Below are 25,813 nucleotides of genomic sequence, written 5' to 3'. Positions count from 1 at the left end.
GAGGAGCAGAGGAACAGAGGAAGGGAGAGAGAGAGAGAAAGAGAGAAAGAGAGAGAGAGAATCTTAAGCAGGCTCCATGTTCAGTGTGGAGCTCAAGGCAGGGCCCAATCCTCCGACCTTGGGATCATGACCTGAGCCAAAATCAAGAGTCAGATGCTCAACCAACTAAGCCAGCCAGACACCGCACTCCTTGTGGTTCTTTGTAGAGCCTTTGACCCCAATTTGAAAATGGATGTGTTCTCTTTAACCCTGACCTTGGCCAACACATAAACCAGTAATTCAGGTGTGAATCCCTTCTCAGCACAAGATAGGTGGGAACGGCTCTCTGTTGTCTGATCGCAAAATAACAGACATTGAAAGAAAGAAGGAAAAAACGACAAGTTGAGGCTTTTATATACGTTCATTGCTTCTAACATGTTTTTAAGAACAAGAAAAATGCAACAACTACTCTTAGAGCAAGTGAAGCCACAATACTGTACAGTTTTGGGGGCAGGTGGCCAGGCGCATTTACCATTAAAACCAGATAACAAAACCCCACAGCAAAAGAAAACCAGCCAGAAGTTAGCCCCCATGACCATTTTTTATATATATATACATTTTTAGAATACTCTTCAAATCCTCTTTGAACAATAAAAACAACAACAACAACAACAACAACAAAAGACAGTCTTTATATTAAAAATGTCCATGTTCTTCATTGTTCACTTCTAAAGCAGCTCGGAGGATTTCGCTACTTGGAGTGTACTGCAAATTGACTCCACTAAAATGATCTTGGTAGGATAGCAGCACAGGATTTGATATTCCATACTCATCGCTTTTGACAATGTAAACCTTTCAGAAAATAGCATTTCGCTTAAAAATTAGAATCATTCAAAGGTCTGATCGCCCCATTCCCTGAGGCCTGCCAGGGAGGTCTGACTTCAGGGAGGAGCCCAGGCGTCACTGCATTTCAGGAAGATTCTGAAGGACAGCCAGGGAGAGGGCCCTGCGGAAGGAGGGCAGGAACGCTCTAGATGGGCCTGTGTCACGACAGACCACGTAGAGCGACCCTCTAAAGGTCAAACCATTATGGCCAGAATTTAATCCCCTGGTCATTTCCCGTCTGGATTTTCAACTGAATGAATCGCATGGATTTAACCAAACATGTATGTCATCCTAAATAATGGGAGTTAGATTCTGATTTGCCCAGGGACTAGTAAACCTTCAAGGAACAAGGTCAAAGGGATACATCCTTCACAATAAACAATTCTGCTGACCTGGAAATGCACAAAACTCCGACGTGGAAATGCACGTAACTCGGTTGAAGCAATGCTCCTCCCTCGGGGCCGCGCGCCCCAGGGGCTGAGACCCGGGCATTCTCTCTCCTTCTCAGAAATGCTTTTAAGGAATCGAGACAAAAATCCCAAATGGAAAAATGATAATTTTTGCTAACAAATAGTGTAGAGGCCATAACTAAATACAATTTTTTAAAAAATGCTGAGATGCATGTATTTCTTTAAAGCAGCTTTCAAAATATCAACCACAGCATTAAACATTGAACATAGTACATTCCGAAGTTAATACAGATAAATGGTATATAATACAATAATGCCACATTTGCTCCATAAATGTCTCAAAGCTGATTCTAAACTTGAAAAAATTATTTTCTAGTTTATTAGCTGGAGATTTCACTTCTTTACTACGTCTCTAGAGTTTTCACCACTGATTTTTTTTTTCTTTTTTAACGCCCCAGGAGGTAAAGATAAATTCCCACATTCTACACCTGGAACTCCCTCCCCCGGTCAGGTTTTCAAAAAAACCCAAACTACAATGACAAGATATTGTTTTACATCATCATCTTATAGACATAGGTCACTTAATCCACGACACCTCATTTCAAGCTTTCTTTAGGATTTAGGACCTTCCCCAAAGTCATGTAAAGCCTTGCTTTAAACCGTGCAGACAGTACGCATGCGCCGCGGCCACACCGCACATGGCCTGCACCTGTCTCCTTCCCCCCCGTTTCCTTTTGGTGGCGGCGTCACCTCCTCCCTCTGCCAGGAAAGGCGCCCTGCCTCGGTTTCCTTCCCTCCACAGTGATCAACGTCTTAAGCGCCTTGGCTTCCGGGTTCCACGCTTCCAGGTTCCGCTTATGAGGACAAAGGGCCCAACTGGAGGGCCACCTACTGTTCTTTCTTGACAGTGGGCTTCTGAGCTCGGTCAGCTTCCAGACATTCGGAGCCCACACTGCTCTGTTTACAACTCTTCGAGCAGGCCAGCGAGTGCCCAGGCTCAGTTCCAGGACGAGGCCTCCGAGCTGGGGACAAGGCGGGACTTCAGACTGCGGCCTCTCAGGGAAACGCAGGCACTTGCGGCGGCCTGATGCTTCTGGGTAAGTCACCAGAACGTTCACGTCCTCGCATTCCAGAGGATTCGGTTTCCTACACATACAGAGCCAGTATTGAGGGGGAGAATGTGTCCAAAAACGTATGAATGTACACATCAGGGCTTAAGGTACTGGATGCTATTGGATAAATTGCTAGAATGCTTCTCGGCACAATTGGTAGCTTAAAAAAATACTTTCCTATGGTTTAACGGCATTTTCCCCATCCCGGTCCTTGGGTGAGGACATCTTGGTGGAGGCCAAGTCCATCTGAAGGGCCCCAGTTTTTTCCTTCCAACTGGGTCTGTACCATGTGAACCATATGCAAAGTGTCTATCCTTCAGGCCAGGGAAGAATGGGCGTCGCCGACCACCTTCCCTCTTTAATGTCGCAGCCCCCACAGCAAATAAATGCAAGGAAAATGAACGCCTTCTTCCTAATTCCCAACAGCCAGACACCCGGCTTCTGGAACAGTCACGTCCTTTGTCAGTTTGTTTGCTCTTCAGATGGTGAGTCAGTCCAGCCAACAACATGGAAAAGAAATCCGTGTTTATAGGCACAGGGGCTCCAGGCTGGAGCGGGCCAGGTGGGGGCTTGGCAATTAGCGGCAGGGTTTCCCAAGACAGGAGGTTCGCTGGGACTGTCTTAAATAAATAGATCTTTTTTTTTTCTTGATAATGTAAAAAATAAATGGTATTTCCCTTTGGCAGTAAATAGCTGATTCGACGCTGAGCCTGAAAGCTGTTTTTGTTTTGTTTTAGGTTTTGTTTTTAAGAGACCACAGCCTCGTTTCATGGTACATCACTGGCGATGCATATATTTCTACTGCTTTAGTGAACCTTTTGCATATTTTGTTGGTGGCAGGTCTTCTGACTTCACTTGTGGCCCAGATAGGCACCCAAGGTGACGCACGCCCCCACCAGGGCCAGGCTGAGCAGGGCCTTCAGAGACAGCCAGGAGAAATCAAACAGAGGCTGCATGCTAGGGCCGTACAGCTCCACAAAGGCATCCTGTGGGGGAGAGAGGGGAGAAAAAAGAAAGAGAATTAGAGAGAGAGAGAGAGAGCAGAGACGAGCCTACAGGGAGTGTGACATCCAGCCGGAGGACCGGGGCCCCTTCCAAAGGTAAAGTAAATCGCTTTTTTGGGGCAATGAGTCAGACCCGCTATTTTTACTTTCATTCGAGAGGTAGTCACTGAGGTCCCGTTGATGGGCCAGTACCACAGAGACACGAAAGTGAGTGAAGGAGACCGAACGTTCCTACTTCACCAAGCATTTATCTCGTCGCAGGCCACAGACAGTACACAAGAGAAATAAATGTATCACAGAGCATATTCGAGATTCCTACATGTAAAGGAGAAAAATAACACAGCAAAGGCAGTTGGAGAATATTGGAGGCTTTGCAATTTTAGCTAGCATGGACATTCCCAAAAATAATAAAAAAAAACCACACCGAGTAGGAGTCTGCTCCTTTACTGAATGCTTGCTGTAGGTATGCTAGGTACTTATAATAAATGCCTCAAATGCATCGTTTTATTTATTCTTCATGCCAATATTATGGAGTCATTTTATTTGCATCTGTTCTGAAGAGGGGAAAAAACTGGGTGGGGGGGGGGGGACGCAGAGACGTTAAGGGATTTGTCTAATCAGTGGCAGAGACTAGATTCGAACCCAGATCCACGCCAGTGCTCTTCAGCCTGCTGATGCCCTCTCACGGCTCACAGCAGCTCTGTCTGGGATGCTGGTGCTGTGGACACACACGGGGTGGCCTCCCCTGGTGGCATGCCTAGCCTTTGAAGGAACAGAGTTCTCCCTGGGTAAAAAAGTTGTCCCGGGGTTTCTTCTGGGAGTGGCCAGGCTGGATGACCACAATCCTGGATTTAACTCAAGTTGTGCACTTCGCAAAGCACATGGTCACTTCTGGTCAGTCATTACGCGTCACTGCAGACACAGGTCCCTGAGAAAGAAGACGGCTCCTATCTACCCATCCTATCGCCGCATCTAAGTCGGGTCTGCAGTATGTCCTAACGACGTTCTCTAGTTTGCTTCGGACTGGATCAACCTCTCGCTGCTCATTACTTAGATTTGTTGGGGGATGTCTGTCAGACCCTATGAGTATCTGGACAACTCTCTTGATATATCTGAATATAAAAAGCAGTAAGCGGAATTCTTTTCCCTCAGTGTGATTTATTCAGACATGAAGAGAACAAAACCTAGTTCCACATTATCCCCCACACGTGGTATTAGGGCACAAGATTTCATTACATGTGACAGCCACATACCCACACTTCCGGCGTTGCCGTGTGGAGGTGGATGTGACAGTGTTCAGTGTTTCTGTCTGTGTAGGGTGCGTACCACACGGAGGACACAGGCATCAGCTTTGTCTCTCCGGTGCTGTTCACAGTTTTGATACATGTAAGTGTTTATAAGTATTTGTCCAATTTGCACTTAAAGTTTTCTGAATTCGGTCACTGGTTCGAGTTCCATCTTTGGCCCAATGCTTCACCAGAAGCTCACCTTGCCTACTTGAAATTATTCCCTCTCTACGTTAACAACCTTTGGGAATCTTAGTCCTCAAGGTGAGAGTTTAAGACATCATTAGGGGAACTTCCCATGTTCTTAAACATAGATTAGCACGATGAGTCTTTGTGACTGTATAGTATTCCATGGCATATACGCTGAACTTGATTTAATTGATGAAACTTTGCCTGCCATAAACGATATTATGATGCATTTTTGTACATAAATTCTTGTCTACTTGTTCAGTTGCTTTTGGGGGACAGATACCTAGAAATGAACCCAGTTGATCCATCATCAAAGTTGCCCCCCACAGGCACAGAGGGTTTGTGATCAGGCACGTCCACTCTCTCACTGGTTGCTCTGTGACACCTTTCCCAGAAGTCAGAGAAGGGTTCAGGGCAGTAGTTCTCACTGGCGGTAATCTTGCTCCCCAGGGGACACTAGGCAACATCTGGAGGCATTTTTGGTAGGGGCACTGCTGGCACCTAGCGGGTAGAGGACAGGGACACTGTGCGCCATCTTATAATGCACAGGATGGTCCCCACCATAAAGAATCACCCACCCATTCTTCACCTATGGGCAGGGTTAGGAGAAACTGATCACGGACTACGGAAAACCTAATGGTCCATTTAGTGTGTCAACAGTCGTGGACAGATTAACACAAGATTACTTAGTTCGCCTTAGACAAGTGACTGGTCCCCAGCACGAGGGTGCACTGGACTTTCAGATGCACTAGATTAAGTTTTACCAGGAGAGGGCGCAAGGGTTTTCTTCTTTTCTAATCTATTGTTGACATTTTCTAAACTGGAGCCTGAGAAAAGCAAGGCAAGACACATAAATGAAATATGTGTTTAGTGTTCTTAGCACAAAGCGGAGCTAACGATCATGACTGCCTGTCAAGGAACATACCTTCCCCATAAATAATCAGGGATAAATGGGGCAGGAAGAGGGCAGGACAGATTTATGAGTGGGAGAGACTCTGCTTGTTGTAAAGTGCATCCCAGGATCCCACAGACACAGCTGGAAACATCTCCAAGCCCACCCGTCCATGCCGCTCTCTCTGATGGACGGGCAGGCCACCACCTCCCGCGGCCCAGCCAGATGATGCGTGGACTCCTTCGGGGCCCTGGCCCTGGACTGTGCGCAACGTGGCTTGGCAGGGAGAGGGAGGGTCCCCGGTTGGGTCCTGCCTTCCTTTCTTACCAGTGGGGGTTTCCTTGGCACGCTATAAAACTCAGCCCCTTCCTCTCTGACCTTTCTGGCCATGGAGCCATCCTGAGAAAGTGGGGGGGAGCAGAGACAAACCGGGGCTGGCATTTTCTCCCTGTGTGGCTGGTGCAGCTACTGATGCCAGGGAGGGGAAGGGATGCCTCTCCAAGATGGCTGCCTCTCTGGGGCCGAACGAGTCCCTCTCCCGACCGCCCTCCCCTCACGTCCATAACCGTGCCTCCAGTGGACCGAATGGGCCATTCCGGATGTGCGTTATAAAGAAACACACAGTTTCTAGAGTGGGACGAGCTACAGTGCATCTCTCAACCCAAAGAATAAACACGGAGTTGCCGACGCAGCCCCAGGTGACTGGGAGCGGCTCTCCGCTTGGGGAAGAAGGTCTCGGCAAAATCCGGGTTTTGACATTTTATGGCTTAGGACCTTGAACAAAGTATCCAGCCCTGGGCCTCATTTATTTCACCCATAAAATTGGCGGTTGTGAGGATTAACACAGGCGACTCAAAGCCACTTGTAAACGTGGCCTCGGAAGAGAACTAGTGGCCTGGTGGCCGTGTTAACTTGTCTGCTAGTCTCCCTCTGGCAAAGCTGCCCTGCCCTCCAGAGGGTCTGTGGAGCCTGCTATTTCACCTGAGCAATTTACCAGCTCCCTCTAAGGAGTCAGCTTTCGGTTCTGAAGCCGCTTGGTCATTTCAACAGAAGGGAGGAGCTGAAATGTACAAATATGCACCTGACGTGTTCCGGTCAAAGATGGGAGGTGGCGGTACACTGGACGTCTATACCTCCTCCGAAATGGTTAGGTCAGGTTGTAGGGCTGAGGCGCATCATTTGACCCCCCACCCCACGACTGGATCCAGTCCCCAAGGTTCGCCCATCTCCGATCGCAAAGAGCAAAGCAGACCTGTGCTTTCAGGACTGAAGGTCCTACAAGCCACTTTTATAGAGAGTCTTCTTGCTTTTTCAAACATCCTGATTAGGGCGATTTCCGAAGTCTGTTTGAACAGTCTGTCATTATTTGTTTAAGTTTGAAAGCTGTTTTAAATAAACACATGCTCATTTTATGTATTAAAAGCAACAAAGAGAGAAAAAGAAAACCTGAGCCATCGTCATGTGATGTGGACAAAGTCTCCGTCTGTGTACGTACGGGGCACCGCAACCGTTGCTCAGGTCTGGACAGGGAGGTGGGGAGGGCATGGCCAATGTCAGGTTCCGAGGGGAGCAGCCTTGTCCCCTCAGCTGAGCCTCCCCTCAGAGAGGATGCGGGGAGGGTCCTGGCTCTGGGGGCTCTTTTGCAGGCGGTTCCTCCGCCGGCTTCAAATTCAGAGGCCACAGATGGTGGGAGTCTGAGCTCCATCCAGAGCTGGCCCCCCAGGGCGGAGGGCCAGACTTCCGACCCCAGAGCCTTGCTGCGCAGTGGGAAGTAAGCCAGGGAGACGACGTGGGCAGGGGCAGACCATACTCAAGCCTCCGAGCGAGGGGACGGCCAAAGTGTCCTCAGCCCTCCTGCATTTTGTCTGGTCGTGGGGACACGGGACCTCTCCGGCCTGATTCTCAATCTCTCTGTCTCACACACACACCCTTCCCTGAGTTGGCTCTCCAAATTTTCCTTTCCCCTCCAGTGCCCTTCAAGAAGTTTCCTTTAAACCTGACTCCGAATAAAATGAGATTAAGATACAAATGAGTCAGACTGGCAAAAACTGAAGAGAATACACAGTTCTGCTAAAGAGAAAGGGGTGGGGGCCCCGGGTACTCTTACGCATTGATGGACTCCCAGGTAAAGGTCACTGTATTTGTTGTTGGCGATGCGTATCAGGAGTTTAAAAAATATTATCCTTTTGTTATGATTTCCACTCCTAGTTATTTATCTTGAAAAAAAGGGGCTCTTGGGGGACTCAGTCGGTTGAGTGTCTGACTTCGGCTCAAGTCATGATCTCACTGCTCATGAGTTCAAGCCCTGCATCGGGCTCTGTGCTGACAGCTCAGAGCCTGGAGCCTATTTTGGATTCTGTCTCTGTCTCTCTGCCCCTCCCCTGCTTGTGCACTCCCTCTTTCTCTTTCTCTCAAATATAAAATTTTTAAAAAACATAAAAAAAGAAAAAGTAATAAAATGCATAGGTTGCATTAAAACGTAAAAAGAACTCAAATGTCTGAAAATAGGATGGGTTAGATAAACTTACAGCACATCCATACAGAGGAATAAGTAGTGTTCAGACATTAAAAATTGAACCCTGTATTTACTGGCAAGGAAAGATGTTCCCAACATGGTTGTGAGTGAAATCAGTAACAGCTAAACCAACATATGCTTGACTCACGGTGGTTTGCAGACCTCCTTAAACACTGGGAAAAATTTTTTTAAGGTTTTGTTTTTAAGTAACCTCTACATGCAACATGGGGCTCGAACTCGTGACTCTGAGGTCAAAAGTCAAGTGCTCTACCAACAGAGCCAGCCAGGTGCCCCGGGGAAAATTTAATATGGCCTGGTTGGATGTAAACAAATTAGAAACTCAGCTACATTCCCCAGTCTCTGAGCTTATATGGTCATGGGAGATCCTATGGGGGAAAGCCATCCTGCCCTCACCAGGCTTCCAATCCAGTGAGACGATGTCTCTACGTGCACATTTGAACTAAACGAAACCAAAGCATGCTGCCATTTTGTATCCTGCACAGAGCACGGTCCTGTCAGCAGTAGAGGAAAGTAAAAAGAAAATCAGATAGTGCCGACAGGAAATTGAACCCTGCTATAGAATGTCTTTGATATTTGCCATTTTTCATGGCTTTTAATGTTTTCTCCAGGGGACACCCCTTCTTCAGGACAGCCTGAAAGTTAGGGAAGGAAAAGAGAAAGGTGAACGCTAGTAACTTTGCCGTTACTTGAGCTGGACGGACCCTCCAAGAAAGTTCAGAACTGCACAGGTATAACAATGCCCAGTAAAGACATCAGTCCTTTTGTTCATGGATGCGACGAATGAAACCTAGACAGATATAGTAGATTACTCACGGTATTTGCTGATAAGCAGATGGGAGGAGGTGGGGGTGAGCAGAAGTATAAGAAGGTTTATATCTCCTGTGCCTGACGGGCCAGCAGTTGATTTCTCTGCCTCCCTGAGCGCCTCTTTCCTGCCTCCCTCAACTTGCTTCTCCCATCCCTGACCTTCCTCTGTGTCCAACCCTGACTCCATTCCACAGCAGCCTCATCTGGCTTTCAAAGCTCTCAGCACGGAGCCTGATGCGGGGCTCGAACTCAGGAACCATGAGACCAAGACCTGAGTGGAAGCCGACCTCTCAACCGACTGAGCCACCCGGGTGCCCCCAGACTCAGTGAGTTCTTGAAACTACTCAGCCCTCCTTTACTCTGGGTCAGATCTTTTCTCTGTTCCTTTCCATGACCATTCTGAATCACTACCGCTTTCTCAAGTGTTCTCACCTTTTAGCAACTGATGTTCGCCCCTTCTTCTCTGAGAAAACTGGGACCAGTGGGCAAGAATTACCACGGCTTCCTGTCCTGGCCCACCCACTGATTACAACCCTATCTGTCCTTCCCTGCGCCTTCTCCCCCTACACCCTGATTCCACGGTTTCCCATTGTTTCTGGAACCTTTCTTCACCTACTATTGTCCATGCACTCAAGTACAATTTCACCCCGGTCGTTTCTTCTGTCTCTTTTTAAACATTCAGATTTCCTCAAAATGTCCAGGCTGATGCCGTTCTACCTGAACCACAGTCTTCTCTCTCCTGGCCCTCCTGGACAAGTTGCTAAGCCCACCCTCATTTGCTGCCTTCTTGCCCACATTTTAATCCACTCAGCCTGGCTTCTTCCCTCATTGTGCCTCTGAAAACACCCCCCAGAGTCCACCAATCCCCTCCCAGTGGCTAAATCCACGGAATGAATTCTCAGGTTGCATCTACTGAGTACTTTGACATGCTGGACAGAGAAACTACTGAAAATCATTGCATCCTGGAGATTGTCCTCTAGGGCCTGATTCTTCCTGGTCACCTCCTCTCCCTCCCCTGGTAGGTACCCAGTGCTCCCTGGGCTTTGGTCTGGAGTATCTTCTCTCTTTGACTAATCTCCTTCACTCTCATGGTCTTTTTTTTTTCTTTTAAGTTTACTTATTTATTTTGAGAGAGAGAAAGCATAAGCAGGAGAGGGACAAAGAGAGGGGGAGAGAGAGAATCCCAAGCAGATCTGTGTCATCAGTGCAGAGCCCACGAACTGTAAGATCATGATGGGAGTTGAGATCAAGACTCAGACGCTCAACCAACTGAGCCACGCAGGTGCTCCCATTCTCATACTCTTAAAACACCATCCCTCTGATGCTGTCTCAGAAATCTTTACAGCCAGCCCCACCTGGGTCTAAAGTCCTCGGACTAGCAGATTCCCATTCCAGTTGCCTTCTGTGATGTCCCGCCAGAAGTAACAATGCAGCCTGGCCTGGCCCCAACAGGAAGTGTCACAGCCCCCTCAAGCAAGCCTGCCTCTTCTCCGGCCCTCCCCATGCCCATGCTGTCAAGTAAGCCCACGATCTCAGCGTCCCCTAGAGGTTTTCCTCTTTCTCACCTGCTCACCCATCCACTAGTGAAGACCACAATCTGAGGTTGGTTCCCCTAGAAGCAGACAGACCCCAAGATGAAGATTTGAGTGTGAGCAGTTTATTTGGGAGATGATCCCAGGGACGGAAGGGGAGTGAGAAAGCAGCATGAAACTACCTTATCAAGCACGTAACTGCTGTTGGCCCCTGAAGCGCCATCCTGCTGGGAAAACTGGGGGCCAGTGCAGAGCATATGCCCCTTTTGTTATCCCACTAATGGGCTGGGGAGCTGGGGTATTTGTACATCACCTCCTTCCATTCACTGGCTGGGGACTGCTCTACGGAGGCATTAATACCCCAGCATGTTAGGCCGGTTGTGCACATAGACAGCGGGGTTCTAGAGGCCAGAGAAAGCCCTCGGGGAATGAGATGCAGATGCTGTGTCTCATCACTGGAGCCATGAGCTAAGTGAGCACTGAACCAGTGGTAAGGGCAAGGGGGGAGTCAGACGGGGCCAATATATGAGCCACCAATTTCTCCATCCCCACTACTTTCTCTCCCCAGAATTACTGCTATCATTTCCCATCTGATCTCTCCGCCTCCTGTCTTGTGCCCTGCCCTTCCATCTCCTCTCCATTTTGCCTCCAGAATGCTCTATTCAGAATCGAACCTGCCATGTGATTTCACGCCTAGGTCTGAAAGCCTCAACATGGCATCGCAGGCTCTCAATATTCTGACCCCAGCTTCCGCCACTTGTAAATTACCTTTGGTTCATTCAAGGATTCAGTGCGATCATTTCCTCTAATCCCCTAGGCTGAGCTACATAATCCTCAGCTAGTCCTTGTCCACTGTATCAGGTGAAGACGGTCTGTTTACATGTCTGTCTTCCCTCATTCAACTATTAGCACCTGGAGGTGCAGGGACCACATCCTATTTGTCTTTGGATCCCTGGAGCCTGTGTCTGTCATCTTATTAAGCACTCAGCGGAATGTTACTCGAACTGAAGTAATGGATTTCTTTCACTATAGAGCAGGTTTTCCAAACACACCTTAATAGATGATATTTTTAAAAGGAGGGGGGTGTTCAGAGGACTAACAAATGACAGGCTAACACAAAATCCAGCGCTTTTTTTTTGGCAACAGTCTCTGGTGTCATTCTAGGAGGGGCGGCTGTTTAGCCAGGTCCTAAGTTGGCATTGGATCTGACCGGTCAGCGTCCACCTTGGTAATTATCTATTCTGAATAACATCCTGTGTGCCTTGAGTCTCCAAGACAGGGATAAACTGTGCAGCATTTTCCAAATTCATTTGACCATTGATTCCTCTCTCGGGGAGATTCCCGCAGTGTTACGAAGACACACTTTGGAAACGCTGCCTGGAGGTAAAGAAGCAATAATCCTGGACGCTGGCGAGAGAGGCAGGTTGGGGCCTGTTGTACAGGACGGGGGGATGCAGGGGAGAGATGCTCAAAGGTCCCGAGCTGTCTGTGGACACCTCTGGGGACATAAAGACCTCCCACCCTCCCGTGGTAACGAGCTGGCATTCCATTAAGTGGTGTGAGCTCATCCCCGATTCTGTCTGTCTAACTGCTCTGGTCCACAGAGCGAACGGACGTGCAATCACCAGGCAAGAGTGAAGATGCTAAGAGAAAGAGAAAGAAGGAAGGAAGGGGAGAGGGAGGGGAGCACAGCAGAGAGGAGCAGTCTCCTGAAGCCAGGGAGACATTCTCTGGACTCCAAGTTTGGCTGAGATCAAAAGGGGAAGCAAGCTGCCCGGGGAGTTCTGTGAGTGGTGGCCCGCAGAGCACACGCGAGGAAGTGAGGACTTTTTCTACCTGAATAAAGCAGCTGGTGAGGAAGTGACTCCATTTCCCCCTTATCATGGGCTTGGCAGGATTTCCTCTGCAGCCACTTTGTGCTGAATGAGTCTGGAGGGTTCCGTCTCCATATCAGAGCTGCTCTGGCAGCGGCCAGCTTCGGTCCCCCCTAGCTCTTCCCCCCTCACCCACCTCCACTCCTAAAATATTGATTCCGGGTTTGGGAGAAAAGGAAAGGGAAAAAAAAACACAACAAACAACAACGACGGTGGAGCACAGAACTGAAGGACACACAGCTGTCTGTGTGGAGAGAAACTCAAGCACGACTCACTCAACGACTCCATCTCCCAGGCTTGCAACCCCCCCAAAGCCCTCTGCAGGGAGCCGGGGCTGGTCTTGGAGAGACCCCGTGCCGGGAGGAGGGGCCTGCTGAATTACAGGCCAATGACCTGACCTGAAATGAAACCTAATCTAAGTGTCATCAGGATGTAACCAGAAACCTGCTAGAGAAATGGCAGGAGATGAAAAACCCAAACAAAACAAAAAACAAAACTTGCCAACCTCCTCCCCAAGTTGGTCTAGGGCAGTTTTGGTGTATTTTGTTATGCAAATGGAGCTGAGGATGCAAATCAGGCAGGGGCTCCCAGGACCCAGGGAGGGCAGAAGATGAGAAGCCCAAAGGTTCCTTGTTTTCTTGAGCAGGGCACAGGATCAAAATAATTTGCAAAGGACTCCAATGGTGTGGGGAGCCTGCAGCCACAGAGCCAGGTTCCACCTGCTGGGCCTGGGATTGCCCAGGTCTGCTGGTCCACCTGCTCTCCAGGCTGTGGGAGGAGGTGCTATCAGGAGTGAGGCACATGACCAAATCCCCGGGACCAGTTATGCAAATACTGCAGGGACAGGGTCCTTAGCCACCTGCGGGCTTAGGACCTGCCTACTGGGAGGTGTGAACAGTTCAGGGCTTCAGACACTGTAGGTGGAGATGGGCAAAGCAATGCGTCTGGAGCGAAAGGCATTAAATATATGTTAATAACTGTGCCGGTGGGTCCATTGTGTTCGTACAGTACACCAAAAGGGAGGAGATTAAAGGCCATGTCTACATTAGAGCTGGAAATCTCCTCTTCAGGCTGCTTATTCATTCACAAAGCAAACATTTTCGTAAGGTGCTGAGGAGTCTTGAAGCCAAAGAAGACACAGGCCCTGCCCTGTAAGACTCGCTCTTCTGTGTGTGCGCACGCACATGTGCATGTGTCTTCTCATGCATTCACAGCAGCCTTAATGGGCACGAGCATTCTCTCGATACATCCAAAGCGCTTTGTGTGTATGTAGACGGACTTATCCTGCAGTGCTCCGGGGAAGAGAGTTCACTCACACGCTGTTGTGTCCTCACTCTTAGCCGGGCTGGCCGAGTCCCCAAGAAGGGTGCGTTCTGCAGGAGCTCAAGGGAGCAGAGGCCACAGTAATCTACCTGGCAGTGTTTTGGCTTTAAAATAAAGCGGCTTCATTTTTCTTCCTTACCTTCCTCATTCCACTACCCTCTTTTGGCCAGAAGTCTCTCAGTGCCCTGCATTTTCTTTGGGCCTATGTTATTTTCACTGTGTGGGGAAAGTATCACTTTATGATATTGTGTTGGGTATGAAAGTATATCACACACAAAAAAAGTGAGATTATTACAACTCAACAGCAAAGAGACAAATAGTCCATTTAAAAAAACCCAGCAAAGATCTGCGTCGACATTTCACTGAAGAAGATCTAGAAATAACCGATAAACTCCAGGTAAGGTGTTCAATATCATGAGTCATCGGGGAAATGCAAACCAAAACCACAAATGAGATACCACGTTGCACCCGCTAGCGTGGCTATACTCTGAAAAGTGGATAGTACCAAGTGTTGGCAAGGAGGAAGAGGCACACATTGTGGGAACGGAAGGTAGTGCAGCCACTGTGAGAAGTAGCGGTGGTTCCTCCAAAACTTAAAAGGTTACCATGTGATCCATCAATTCCACTCCTAGATGCACACCCAAGCTAAGTAACCGTTATATGTTCATGCAAAACCTTGTACATAAATAGTGGCATCAGCCTTACGCAGGATAGCCCAACATGAAAACCACCCAAGTGTCTAGTAACTGACAAACACATAAACCAAAGGTGGAGCATCCATCCAGAAGAGTATCATTCAGCCATAAAAAGGAAGGAGACATTGATTCAGCTACGACACAGATGGATCTTGAAAACATTCCGCTCGGCGAAAGAAGCCAGGCATATATGGGTGCACCAAGGTGGCTCAGTTGATCAAGCGTCTGACTTCAGCTCAGTTCATGATCTTGCAGTTTGTGAGTCTGAGCCCTGCGTTGGGCTCTGTGCTGACAAGAGCTGAGAGACTGGAGCCTGCTTCGGATTCTGTGTCTCCCTCTCTCTCTGCCCCTCCCTTGCTCGTACTCTGTCTCTCAAAAATAAATAAATGTTAAAAATTTTTAAAAAGAAATAAACATTAAAAAAATTAAAAGAAGCCAGGCATGAATGGTCACCTACTATATGGTGCCAATTATATGAAATGTCCACAGGAGGCAAATCCGTGGGGACGGAAGCAGATTTGTGGCTGCCAGAAGCTGGGGACGGAAGCAGATTCGTGGCTGCCAGAAGCTGGGGACAGAGGAGAATGAATAATGGCCGCTGATGGGTCCAAGGCTTTTTCTTTCTTTCTGGAGTGATAAAAATTCTGGAGTTGCACACTGGTGATAGTTGCACAACTTTGTGAATATACCAGAAACCAACTGGTCAATCACTTTAAATTGAATTTTGTGAAACATCAATTATATTAAAAAAATGACATTTCCCACATGACACAAAGAAGGGGACTAAGCTCTTTTTACATCAGGTGGAATTCAACAGAAACACTCACTGTTCTGCAAGCCTGGCTTCACAGGTGTGGGGGAGGAGGGGCTCCTTTGGTTAAAGACGCTGCACAACGTTTATCTTCCTTCTTATGAATTTTTACAAACGTGGGAGGCAGTGAGGTGGGTGAAGCCTGTCCTGGAGGAGACGTCAGGGTGGCTGCTGCTGATCTCAGTGAGCAACTCCGGGCCCTCGTTTCCCTGATCTGAAAGTTTACTGGTAGCCGATCTGCAGTCTCCCGTCCTGGGCTTCCACAGCTGATCATCTTCTCCGTCTTTCCTCCTGCGTCTCCCAAGATATGACTTGGGATGTCCTGACGCATGTCAGAAGCTGTTACTGCAACTATTGTAGGCGGGTGACCTGGTTCCTCTCAGTGTGGATAGCCTCTGCCACACTATGGCCTCCACGGCCCTCCGTTTGCCCAAATCCACCTGGCCTTGGAGCCTCCTGCGGTCCGCTCCATCCTTTCTCTCTGCCTTCCTTCCTCCAGCATGGGAGCCGCGGTGGAGGCCAGATGTCCCTGTGTGCTTCCTAACTCTGTTTAATGGCCATAACCCAGGCATTTGTCCCTCAGAACTCTCTGCCTCTCATGCCAATTTTATTTTATTTCTATTTGAGAGAGAGAGAGAGAGAGAGAGAGAGCGAGCACATGCACACTTGTGCAAGGGTTGGGGGAGTGGAGAGGGGCACAGGGAGAGAGAGAATCCCAAGCAGGCTCTGTGCTCAGCAAGAAGCCTGACACAGGGTTCGATCCCACAACCCTGGGATCATGACCTGAGCCAAAACCAAGAGTCGGACCCTTATCAACTGAGCCATGCAGTCGCCCCTATCGCACATCAATTTTAATTAGAATTGGTGGTGTCCAAGTGAGCAGTAGTTGGGAAGCTTTGCTTCTACTCCGTAGAAGACAAGACGCTCGGCTGCCAGACGTGGGCTGGAGATCCATCGGGCAGACCAGCGTTTGGAATACACCCACCAACAGTTCTTCCTTGGGTCTTGGAGCCACCGGGCAGGGGCTCCCGGCCCTGCTCCCTCGCCAGGGTCTGCACTTGCTGCGGTGAATGAGCATGAACTTCATCACTGTGCACTTGGTGGCAGGTGAGCGTGCGCTCTCTGCAGGTCACTGTCTGGGCCAAGTATGTAGGGCTCCACCGTGCCTGCCACGTGGCCCATGATCGCAAGGCGCCGTCCCCTCTCCGTGCCGCTGGAAGAGTTAATTCATGAAAATATGCCAAACATGGGAACGGAAAGCAGATGCTTGTTGAGTCTGCAGCCTGGTCTGACTGCTGTCAGCAAGACACTGCTGCTGGGGGGCAGGGGGGCAGGCGGGCCTTCATTTATTAAACACGGAGGGCCAGAGTTGAGGCCGAATGTCTGATGCTCACTTGTTTAAATCAGCAAGTGTTGACTGAGGCTGGTGGTGGGGAGTACAAAGAACCCGCGTTTCCTAATAGGAACCTGCTGAAAGTGGCCTTGGACCTGGAGGGGGCCATGTCAGAGTGAAAAGAGCAAAGTGGAATGCTTCGCCTGGGCTCCATCCTCAGCGGGGCACCGCCAGCCTCCAGTCAGGCCTGGTCCAGTTCCGGGACTGGTGAAGAAGTCAGCAAGGGCCTCTTTTCTGGAAGCTCCACACCCCCCTGGCTCCAGGGCCCTTGCCTCGCCGACAGGCTCAGGACCGGCACCGTCAGGAGGGGGACCAGATCCCCTCGTGACGGTGCCGGTCCTGTGTTCTCAGGCTGCAGCAAGTGAGCTGCAAGCTTGGCCCAAAGCTCCCAGGATGCTAACTAACACCCCACTCGAAAGTATCCTTACTTTCTACTGCGGCTTACCCTGCCCCCAGTTCTGCAGCCCCGTGAGTCGCCACGTGAGGGTCAAAATGAGCAGAAGATCCCCGAGCAGCCCGCGGGAGAAGCCTGTCCCCCACACCACAATCCATCCTGCACAGGAGATGAGCAAATATACCCTCCACGCTCTGGGGAAGAGGCAGAGCTCTGGGGGAGCTCGCCCAGTGGGCTCCGTACAGGCGTGCTAAAAAAATCCGCTTTCGTTTTGTAGTCTATGATTTAGTTCAGCTCACCTGGGAAGACTCAATGTGAATAAAAACAGATGCATTTCAAGGAGCGCTGCCTGGCTCTTTGACAATTTCCTTCCTTCCGCATCAGAGAGTCTTCCTGTGGCCAGGGAGGGGACCAGACCTCTCCGTCACAGGGAAAATTCGAAGTCTCTGTCAATGGCAATAGCTGTCAGTGCCGGAAGTAACCCGAGCAAGGTCAGCGTGTGGTTCTGGATCCAGGCTCACTGACGCAGGGGCACGGATGCATGGCTGTATCTGAACAGATGTGCCCTGTGCAGGACTTCCGACGGTGTGTGCTCCCCGTTGCCAGAACAGTACAGGGCCGTGCATAAAGAGAGAGAGTCACAGAGACTCCCAGAGAGACATACCCGCACAGGTACACAGGGAGCCTGAAGGCAGTCATGAATGGGCCTCAGGGAGCAGGGGAGGGGGGCTCCAATCTCGCATCAGCACAGCTTCTGGGGGAGAGCTGCCGGCTGCCTGACCTGCCGTGGACATCAAGGTCAGAGCCCGACACCTGCTAACCGAGAGAGGCTGGCAGGGTTGCTGGCAGGGGGCACACCTGCAAGGAGGGAAGCCCGTGCCCCGGGGAGCTTGACTTCCAAGGCGACCGTCACTTCCCATCACATGCTTGGACACAGTTTCGGCTGGCAGCGAGGAGCCTGGCGGACCTGCCTGCCGAAGGTGCCCAGGGATTTGCTGGCTGGACCCAGGACGGGAGGTGAGCCAAACCCCTGGGCCTTGTGACCACCGGCTGCTCCTCGGGCCAGAGGCGGGGCCGGAACTTCACCAGCGGAGCTGGAGGTCATCGGTCAGTGCCTGCCTCGCTGTGCACGGCCTTGCAGGCTCCTACCATCGCCGACGCCGGGAGCCGGTCGGCCCGAGTGGAATTTCATGATACAAACACGCCCTGAGCACCTGCTCTGTGCCCGGCACTGCGTGTGGCGCACAGAGGAGAGTGAGCGGCCACAGTGGCGGCCTGTCTGACTTCCAGCTCCTTACACCCCACACGGCACCTTCCCCAAATCAAAAACCCAACAAACACTCTTCGGGTGGGACGACCCAGAGGGACAGCACCGTCCCACTGGGAAATAGCGTTCTTCTCCTAGGGACAGAAGAAACTCAGGCTCGGGCTGGAGGCTTGAGGCAGGACTGTGGTCGGGCACATTTTTATTTTCCCCGAGGGAAGAAGCCCTTGGCCAAGTGCACAAATCTTGGATCCACATGCAACATGCTTTTCATAACAAAATTAGTGCAAACGCTGGAAGGCTCTCACTAGCCCTGCCTGCATCTTCTTTCCCGAGGGCGGCCCTGGGGTCTGGCTTTGATCTCTCCTTTGGACATATCTGCATCAGGCAATCCAACCGCCATCCCACCGCTGATGGAAGTGTTTTTCAGTGTCTCCCTGTGGGATGAGGAGAGGGAACGAACAGCTGGGCCGAACCCCACGAGGTGGCTCAGATAAATGACATTATACAGAAGACACTGTAGGGCCAGAGAGGTCACCACCTGCCCAAGGTCACACAGTGCATTGCGGCGAAGGTGCATTTTGAGTCTAGGCCTATGCACCTCCCAGGAACGTGCTTTTCCAAGCACGCTTTTCTTTTCCCATGAGAGGCGGACAAGGAGATGGAGGCCTTGGGGACACTAGTGGTAAGCAGAAGTTAAAGAACAAGTCCTGATGGGTGACGGGGAAGGCTCAGTAAGTGCATTGAAGGTCTCGAAGATGGGCTGGAGGGCACAGGAGCCGAACCTGGAGTCTGAATAGAGGAAGAGAAGGAGGAGGGCATCTCGGGACATGGAATCAAGGTGGGTGTTGGTGGCCAGACTGTGGCAGGTCCTCAGGGGGTGTGGCTGGGTGGCCAGGGGTGAGTCAGAGCGAGCAGGGCTGCAGTAAGAGAAAGAAGGCCCATGATGGGGGAGAAAGCACCCGTCTCTCCAGGGCAGGCCCCTCGACAACCGCCACAGGAGCTCTGCAGAGCCGGATCCCACGGGAATGCGTGCGGCGCTCTGTGACTTCCCAGTCTGTGGTTCGGCCCAGGTGGCCACCTCGCGAGTATTTAAAAATGCTGCGAAGACAGAGACAGGCGTCCCCCAGGAGAAATTCCTTCCACAGCATTCAGGAAAGGCCCTCCTATTCACGAGGCTGCTTCACCAGGGAATTCTGGAATGTGAAGGAGGCAAAATTTCCTGGAGACGCGAAAGCAAATACAACTTGAAGCCTATCTGGGATATTAAAACCCGGGGCCCGAGAGCGTCCACAGTGGTGGCCGGCTTTCAGTCCTTCCCGGGGTCCTGCATGGTCATTCCCGCAGGCCCGCTGCGTCCCCGGGAGGCAGGGATGCAGAGCGAGGGCTGAGCGAGGTGTGCGGGTCCCCAGGCCACACCATCCTGACCCCGCTCAGTGGGCTGTCGCCAAGCCGGGCAGGCATCACCTCCAAGTCTCATGACTGTAACTGTTTGCTCTGCTGACTTCCACTTGGAAAGTTTTCATAATTTAACAAAGCCAGAGACCTTTAAATTCCTAGGAACCTGCCCACAGAGCATTTTACAAGAACCCATCTGCTCGCTGAGTGTTTAATCCTTTAATGTTTGCTTCAGTTTGTCTCTGGAAGGCTAGTTTGTGGGGCAAGTTTGGGATTATTGCTGCCGTCGGGCCAAGTAAGCCAGAAACACTTTCTTCACATTTTTGTTAACGTTTATTCATTTTTGAAAGACTAAGAGAGGTAGAGCGTGAGCGGGGCAGGGGCAGAGAGAGAGGGAGACACAGAATCCGAAGCAGGCTCCAGGCTCTGAGCTGTCAGCATGGAGCCTGACGCGGGGCTTGAACTCACGAACCACGAGATCATGACATGAGCTGAAGTCAGGCACTTAACCATCTGAGCCACCCAGGGCGTTCCCAGAAACACTTCATAATGTCAAGAGTTATAACATCGGAAATGCGTTCAATGCCTCCATTTCTCCAATTTAAGGACAGACCAGCAAAGGCCCAATCCCCGGGTCTTGTCACTTGCCTACGCGCAGCTCTGAGCACAGGACACCTCCCATCCTGCTGGGGAGGGTTACTCAGCGTGAGGGGCAGACAAGACTGGCCCGAGCCAGCCCCCCAGCGCCTCACACTCAGGCTCCCACACTGACTGCGTCTCCTATGTCCCAGACCCCTCTTGTTCTCCACTGCCTGTGTCTTCTGTTCCCTCCTTGTCTTGCTCAAGCTCACTCCTCGGCTCTGATTTCTTTTGCTCCTGGTCTCCCTCCGTCTGTCCCTTTCTAGGACAGGCATGCTCTGCAGTTTTTGGAAGCTGGGAATCCGCCACCCTCTCAGATGGGAAGAAGACTGCACGTTGGCCACAGCTGCCAGCTCTCCTCGCGGTGGCTGAAGGGCCCTGGTCAGGGACGCTTTGGGAGAACCTGGCCGGACTGAGCCCCGTGGATGGCACGAGGCCATGCGGGGTGTCCTTGCTGCCCTCTGACCATGGCTGTCTGACTGCCCATGGCCCGGGCTGGAGTCTGAGGGAGGGACTTGCTCCACAAACTCAGTTAACCCTTGCGACTTTAAACACTGGCTAGGCAGCAACGGGACGACTGGAGGGGGTACATGTGGTAGATTAAAGGACAGAACAAAAATGTCCAAATGTCACGGGTTGGGTTTTGTTTCCCTGTGAGTTTCCACCTCTGCCAAATTCTTGAAATTCTTAAGTCTTACAATTTTGTATGCTTTTCATTTCCGTTTAAACCTGAAACATCATTTAAATGCCTTTCGAGGTAATCCTAACCTACTAAACGAAACCTGGAAAACTGTGAAAAAAAGATGAGGGTTATTTCACACACACCTGGAGGGTTCTGAGAGATGTCTGACTCTGGGTATACGTTTACAGTAGATGGGTTACAGATTCACATCGGTGAGTTTTGCTACCTTAGTACATCACTTGGAGAAGATAGTTTTACTAAAGATGACTTATTTTTCTCATGTTTTATTTATTTACTTTGAGAGAGACAGAGCACAAGCAGGGGAGGGGCAGACAGAGAGGAAGAGCGAGAATCCCAAGCAAACTCTACACTGTAGGCATAGACGCGGATGCAGGTCTAGTTCCCACGAACCGTAAGATCATGACCTGAGCTGAAGTCAAGAGTCAGACACCTAACCAAAGCCCCCCAGATGCCCCAAGGATAATTCTAGATGTTCAAAAATTATAATTTCATTGTCATCATGTCTATGAGACCTTTTGTACAAACTTCCAGACATAAATTAAAGAAATCCTGGGATAGAGCACACAGCGTGGTGACTAGTTAGTAACACTGTTGTATACCTGAAAGGTGCTAAGGCAACTTACAAAGATTTTGGGAGTTCTTGTCACAAGAGAACCACTGTAAGTGGTGTGAGGTTGAATGTCAGTGTGGAGACTGATGCGGGGCTCAAACTCATGAACCCTGAGATCATGACCTGAGCTGAAATCAAGAGCCTGACGCTTACCCCACTGAGCCACCCAGGTGTCCCAAGTCTAGAAGACGTTTGGGTAAGAAAGCAAGAATTCCAAGGTGTAATGTTTGACAATAGAAGACATTCTTTCAAAGGCAAAAAAGTCCAAGCAGAGTTGTGCACTGCCTCAGAAGTTGATTGTGCTCGATCCTTGGTCACGTCACAGTCCGTGCAGTGGACAAGCAGTGGGGTCCGAGCATCCACTGCCGGCTCAGGCTCTCTCTTTTCTGTCAAGGGAGTCATAGTTCCAGGTTTCAAAAGCCTCATCAGTGACAGGAAGAGAAGGCCCCACATGTCCTCTCGAGGCCCTCTGGGGATCGAAGTTTCCATAACTTGTAGATCCTGGGACTCTTACATGTTTGTATGTCAGAAGCAGAGAGGATGGGAAGAAGATGTAACTTGAGAGCCTGGGAGACCAAAGGCTACTTCTGATTCTCACTGAAAGTCTCCGAGTTGCCATTCCCTCTATTCCAGGTGCAAATGGGGGCCTGAATCCTAGGGCTGGTTTCACGAAAAGAACCCTGGAAGTTAACTGCCTTAACAGAGACAGAAGTTAGGAAACTGCCTGATATTCTAGAAAGCAGAAGAAACAACTGTCCAGGGGCACTTGGGTGGTGGCTCAGTCGGTTAAGCGTCAGTCTTTGGCTCAGGTCATGATCTCAGGCCTTGTGGGTTCAAGCCCTTCCTTGGGCTCTGTGTTGGCAGCTCAGAGCCTGGAGCCTGCTTCAGAGTCTACCTCTGTCTCTCTCTGCCCCTCCCAGTTTGCACTCTGTCTCTTTCTCAAATATAAATCAACGTTAAAATAATAATAATAATAATAATAATAATAATAATAGAAGAAGAAGAAGAAGAAAGAAGAAGAAAGAAGAAGAAAGAAGACGAAGATGAAGGAGACAAAGACGACGAAGACGACGAAGACGATGAAGACGACGAAGATGAAGACGAAGACGAAGACGAAGACAAAGACGAAGACGAAGAAGAAGAAGAAGAAGAAGGAAAGAAACAACTTCCCAAACCATCAAGGCCCCAGAAAATGAGAATCCCAGGTCTGGTTCCTACACTCTCCCCTACCTATTCCTGCTTAGGAATCCACACCGCCGCTATGCAGGACTGCGCTTCAAGTGGAACAGAAGCCGTATTTCGAGAATGCAGAGATGGTTTTATGAAAAATTAACAGACACTTTCCCTGGTTGTGTCCTACTTATCACTCATAAATAATATTCATTAGTGGTAAGTTAACACATCAACCAACGGAACTTTCTGGTTGTCAGTCCTATCCCTCAGATAATAGAACCACGTTATTACTCCAGATAACCATGTTATTCCTTTTCAGCCCCTCCAGCGTTTCTTGGATCTCCCAGAGCACCCCGTTTGAACTGAAACTTTCCATTTTTAAATCGTTTCCCCAATGGCCCTCCAGGCCCCCACTGCTTGTTAAAACAGAAAATCCATTCAGTCATTTTTGGGTTATCAGACTGTGGAAAATTTGTTTTTCAGGCTTCAGAAGACTGTTGAAGTGCCTTTATTTATTTATTTTTTTTCATTTCAGATAACCCCAAACTGGATTGGCTCCATGACATCAGCCTTGGCATATACAAAGAATGAGGGATGAGGACTTTGCCTTGTTTGGAACCAAAAGAGAGGAATATCCACGCTCTCCCTTGCTCTCTTTCCCTTTTTTATGATGACAGTATTTTTTTCCTTTTATTTGGATGATGTATCCTTTGAACATTCCAGGAAAAGTGTCAGTGATGTGTAAGTCATAATAAATGAAAATCAAAAGAAATGCAATTACAAGAGACAAGTGACGTCATCATTTTTAGTATGAAGTGCCCTGAGGAAAATCGAATTTAAAAAATTACCAGCACCATATAAATGAGAAGAGAATGTATGAAAAGACCTGTTATTTTAAAAATTAATTTAATCCTTAATCTTTCTGGCCCTTGGACTTTTATCCTTATTTGTAAAGGCCCAAAATTAGCCAGTGCTGGGTAAGCAGTAAACCTCACACTAATGCGATATAATAGTAGGAAGTGACAGAGGGTCCTCCGGACGTCTGGTTTGCTGGCTATAACACAGCAGGACACTGAAAGGGTAATTAAATAAAGAGTGAATGTATATTGAAAATGAAACAATATCATTCTCTTTCCCATTATGACACAGGTACTTATTACGAATGAAAACAAATATTCACTGGAAGTACTATAGTTGATAAAGTGCTTCCATACCTACCAGCTGGTAGAGCCTCCCAACAGCCCACAGGTAAGTCATGACTGTTGTCACTCCCGTTTTATAGATGAGCAAAAATATGTAACTTTCCCGAGGACATACAGTTGTTAATCAAGAGTGAAACTAGGACTCAAACCCATAATTTTGACCTAAAATACCTTGCCTTCTACTCTACCACACAGCCTCCCTAAAAACAGTAAGGATTCCCTGCAAAATGGGCTCGCACAGAGCCAAGATATTGGAAGCCTGACCACAGCCAGGGCACGCTTCCTTATAACATCTCTGCCTCTTTGTAAAATTTTAAATCATGAGTAAAAAAAAATCAAGCTAATTTCTCGGGAAAGTGTTGGTTGATAACAGAGGGCTTTGACTTATTTCTGCCTCTGTTGCTGTCCTAGCCCGGTGAGATTTAATTCTGCCACTCTCAATTCATATTCAAGAAGCAACTGGAACCATTCAGGTATTCAGAGAGATAGTCCAAGTAAGACTGCAAGAACACAGCCTTCCTTTAAAAGCCTTTTCTTGATAGAATCTCCAATATTCCTCTCCTCTGTTATTACAGCGTCCAGCAGAGGCTCTACTGAGGAAGAGAGGAGAGGCCATTAAGAACCGTTTGCCCAGTTTTTGTGTGGAGTCAAGCACCATGCTTAACTATATGGCTCTCTCCTGAAACGTTTCTCTCAACATAAGACTTTTAGATTTAGGGAGGGAAGTTTCCTTGGTCCACGTAGAATTTTTCCCCACTCGGCTGGAGTCAACCCGAAAATGAAAACAAAACAAAAACCAAACAGAGATCTGGTGGAAAGACTGCTCTGGTGTCTCCCCTCTGGCTTTAGTGACTCCACTTCAGGAGTGGATTCCACACAAAGCCCCTGCGCTCCCCGTCTTGTCACGGAGGTGGGTGCATTAGGGCCTAACGAAAAACAGAAAAATCTCTTTTTTGTCCATGGGGCATTGGAATGATTTTTCTTATCTTATTGCTATGTAGATCTACTCTTCTTCTCCCCTTCCCTTATCCCTCTAACTTTGCCATCACCTTTTCCCTTTGCATGAATCTTCGCTCCTATCTTCCCTCAAGTCACCTTCTCCCTTGGCTGTGAAACTGTCACTGCCAAGGCTTCTCTGAACCCAAAAGCCCGGAACCGATTCGACAACCAGATTCTACTTGGCCTTGAGTGAGCCTGTTTCAGTGATAAACCAACAGTCTCCATGTAGGGGTCAAGAATCACATTTACATAGGGATTCCTAAAGAAATGCTAAAGCTCAGCTAAGTCATTGTGCAGAACTTCAGGCAGGAATAAGTCTAGGACTGTCGGACTGCAACCTAAACTCTGATGCTTATGAAGCAGTTATCCTGGTTAGGAGAGTAGGGATGGACTCTCCAGCCTCCACTGGGGGACTCCTGTCACATTCTTCTAGTCTGACAGGCGACGTTCTTCAAAGTGTATCAGGCCATGTCTCCACCGAGAAGGCAAATGAGCCTCGTTCCATCCTAACTGCCCTGAGCTTTCATTTTAGCGTCAAAAAAATTACTTGATAAGTCATCTTGGTTTCCCTTTCTGTAATGCAATAAGGGGCAATCCCTACTTCTCTTTCATCTCTCCCACTGCTCACAGGGAATTTTCCCCTTCTTGTGCTTTTTCTATAAACTGGCCTGATAGATAGATCAAACTCATCTGTCTAGATTTC

The 25,813-nt window shown here is 49.2% G+C and overlaps 1 protein-coding gene across 1 annotated transcript in view; it reads right to left on the bottom strand.

Moving 5' to 3' along the window:
• Positions 1-376: 376 nt before the first annotated feature.
• The window catches only part of BCL2 (BCL2 apoptosis regulator), a 176,932-nt gene continuing 151,495 nt past the window's right edge, over positions 377-25,813 (bottom strand). The window contains exon 3 of the mRNA XM_029921313.1: positions 377-3,372. Coding sequence (XP_029777173.1) covers positions 3,238-3,372 — 135 coding nt within the window. The 3' untranslated portion in view covers positions 377-3,237. The remainder of the gene's footprint in view (positions 3,373-25,813) is intronic.

This window comes from Suricata suricatta, chromosome 14 (assembly GCF_006229205.1).
Source record: "Suricata suricatta isolate VVHF042 chromosome 14, meerkat_22Aug2017_6uvM2_HiC, whole genome shotgun sequence".
Classification (NCBI taxonomy): Eukaryota; Metazoa; Chordata; class Mammalia; order Carnivora; family Herpestidae; genus Suricata; species Suricata suricatta.
This window is presented reverse-complemented; position numbering and strand designations above follow the sequence as displayed.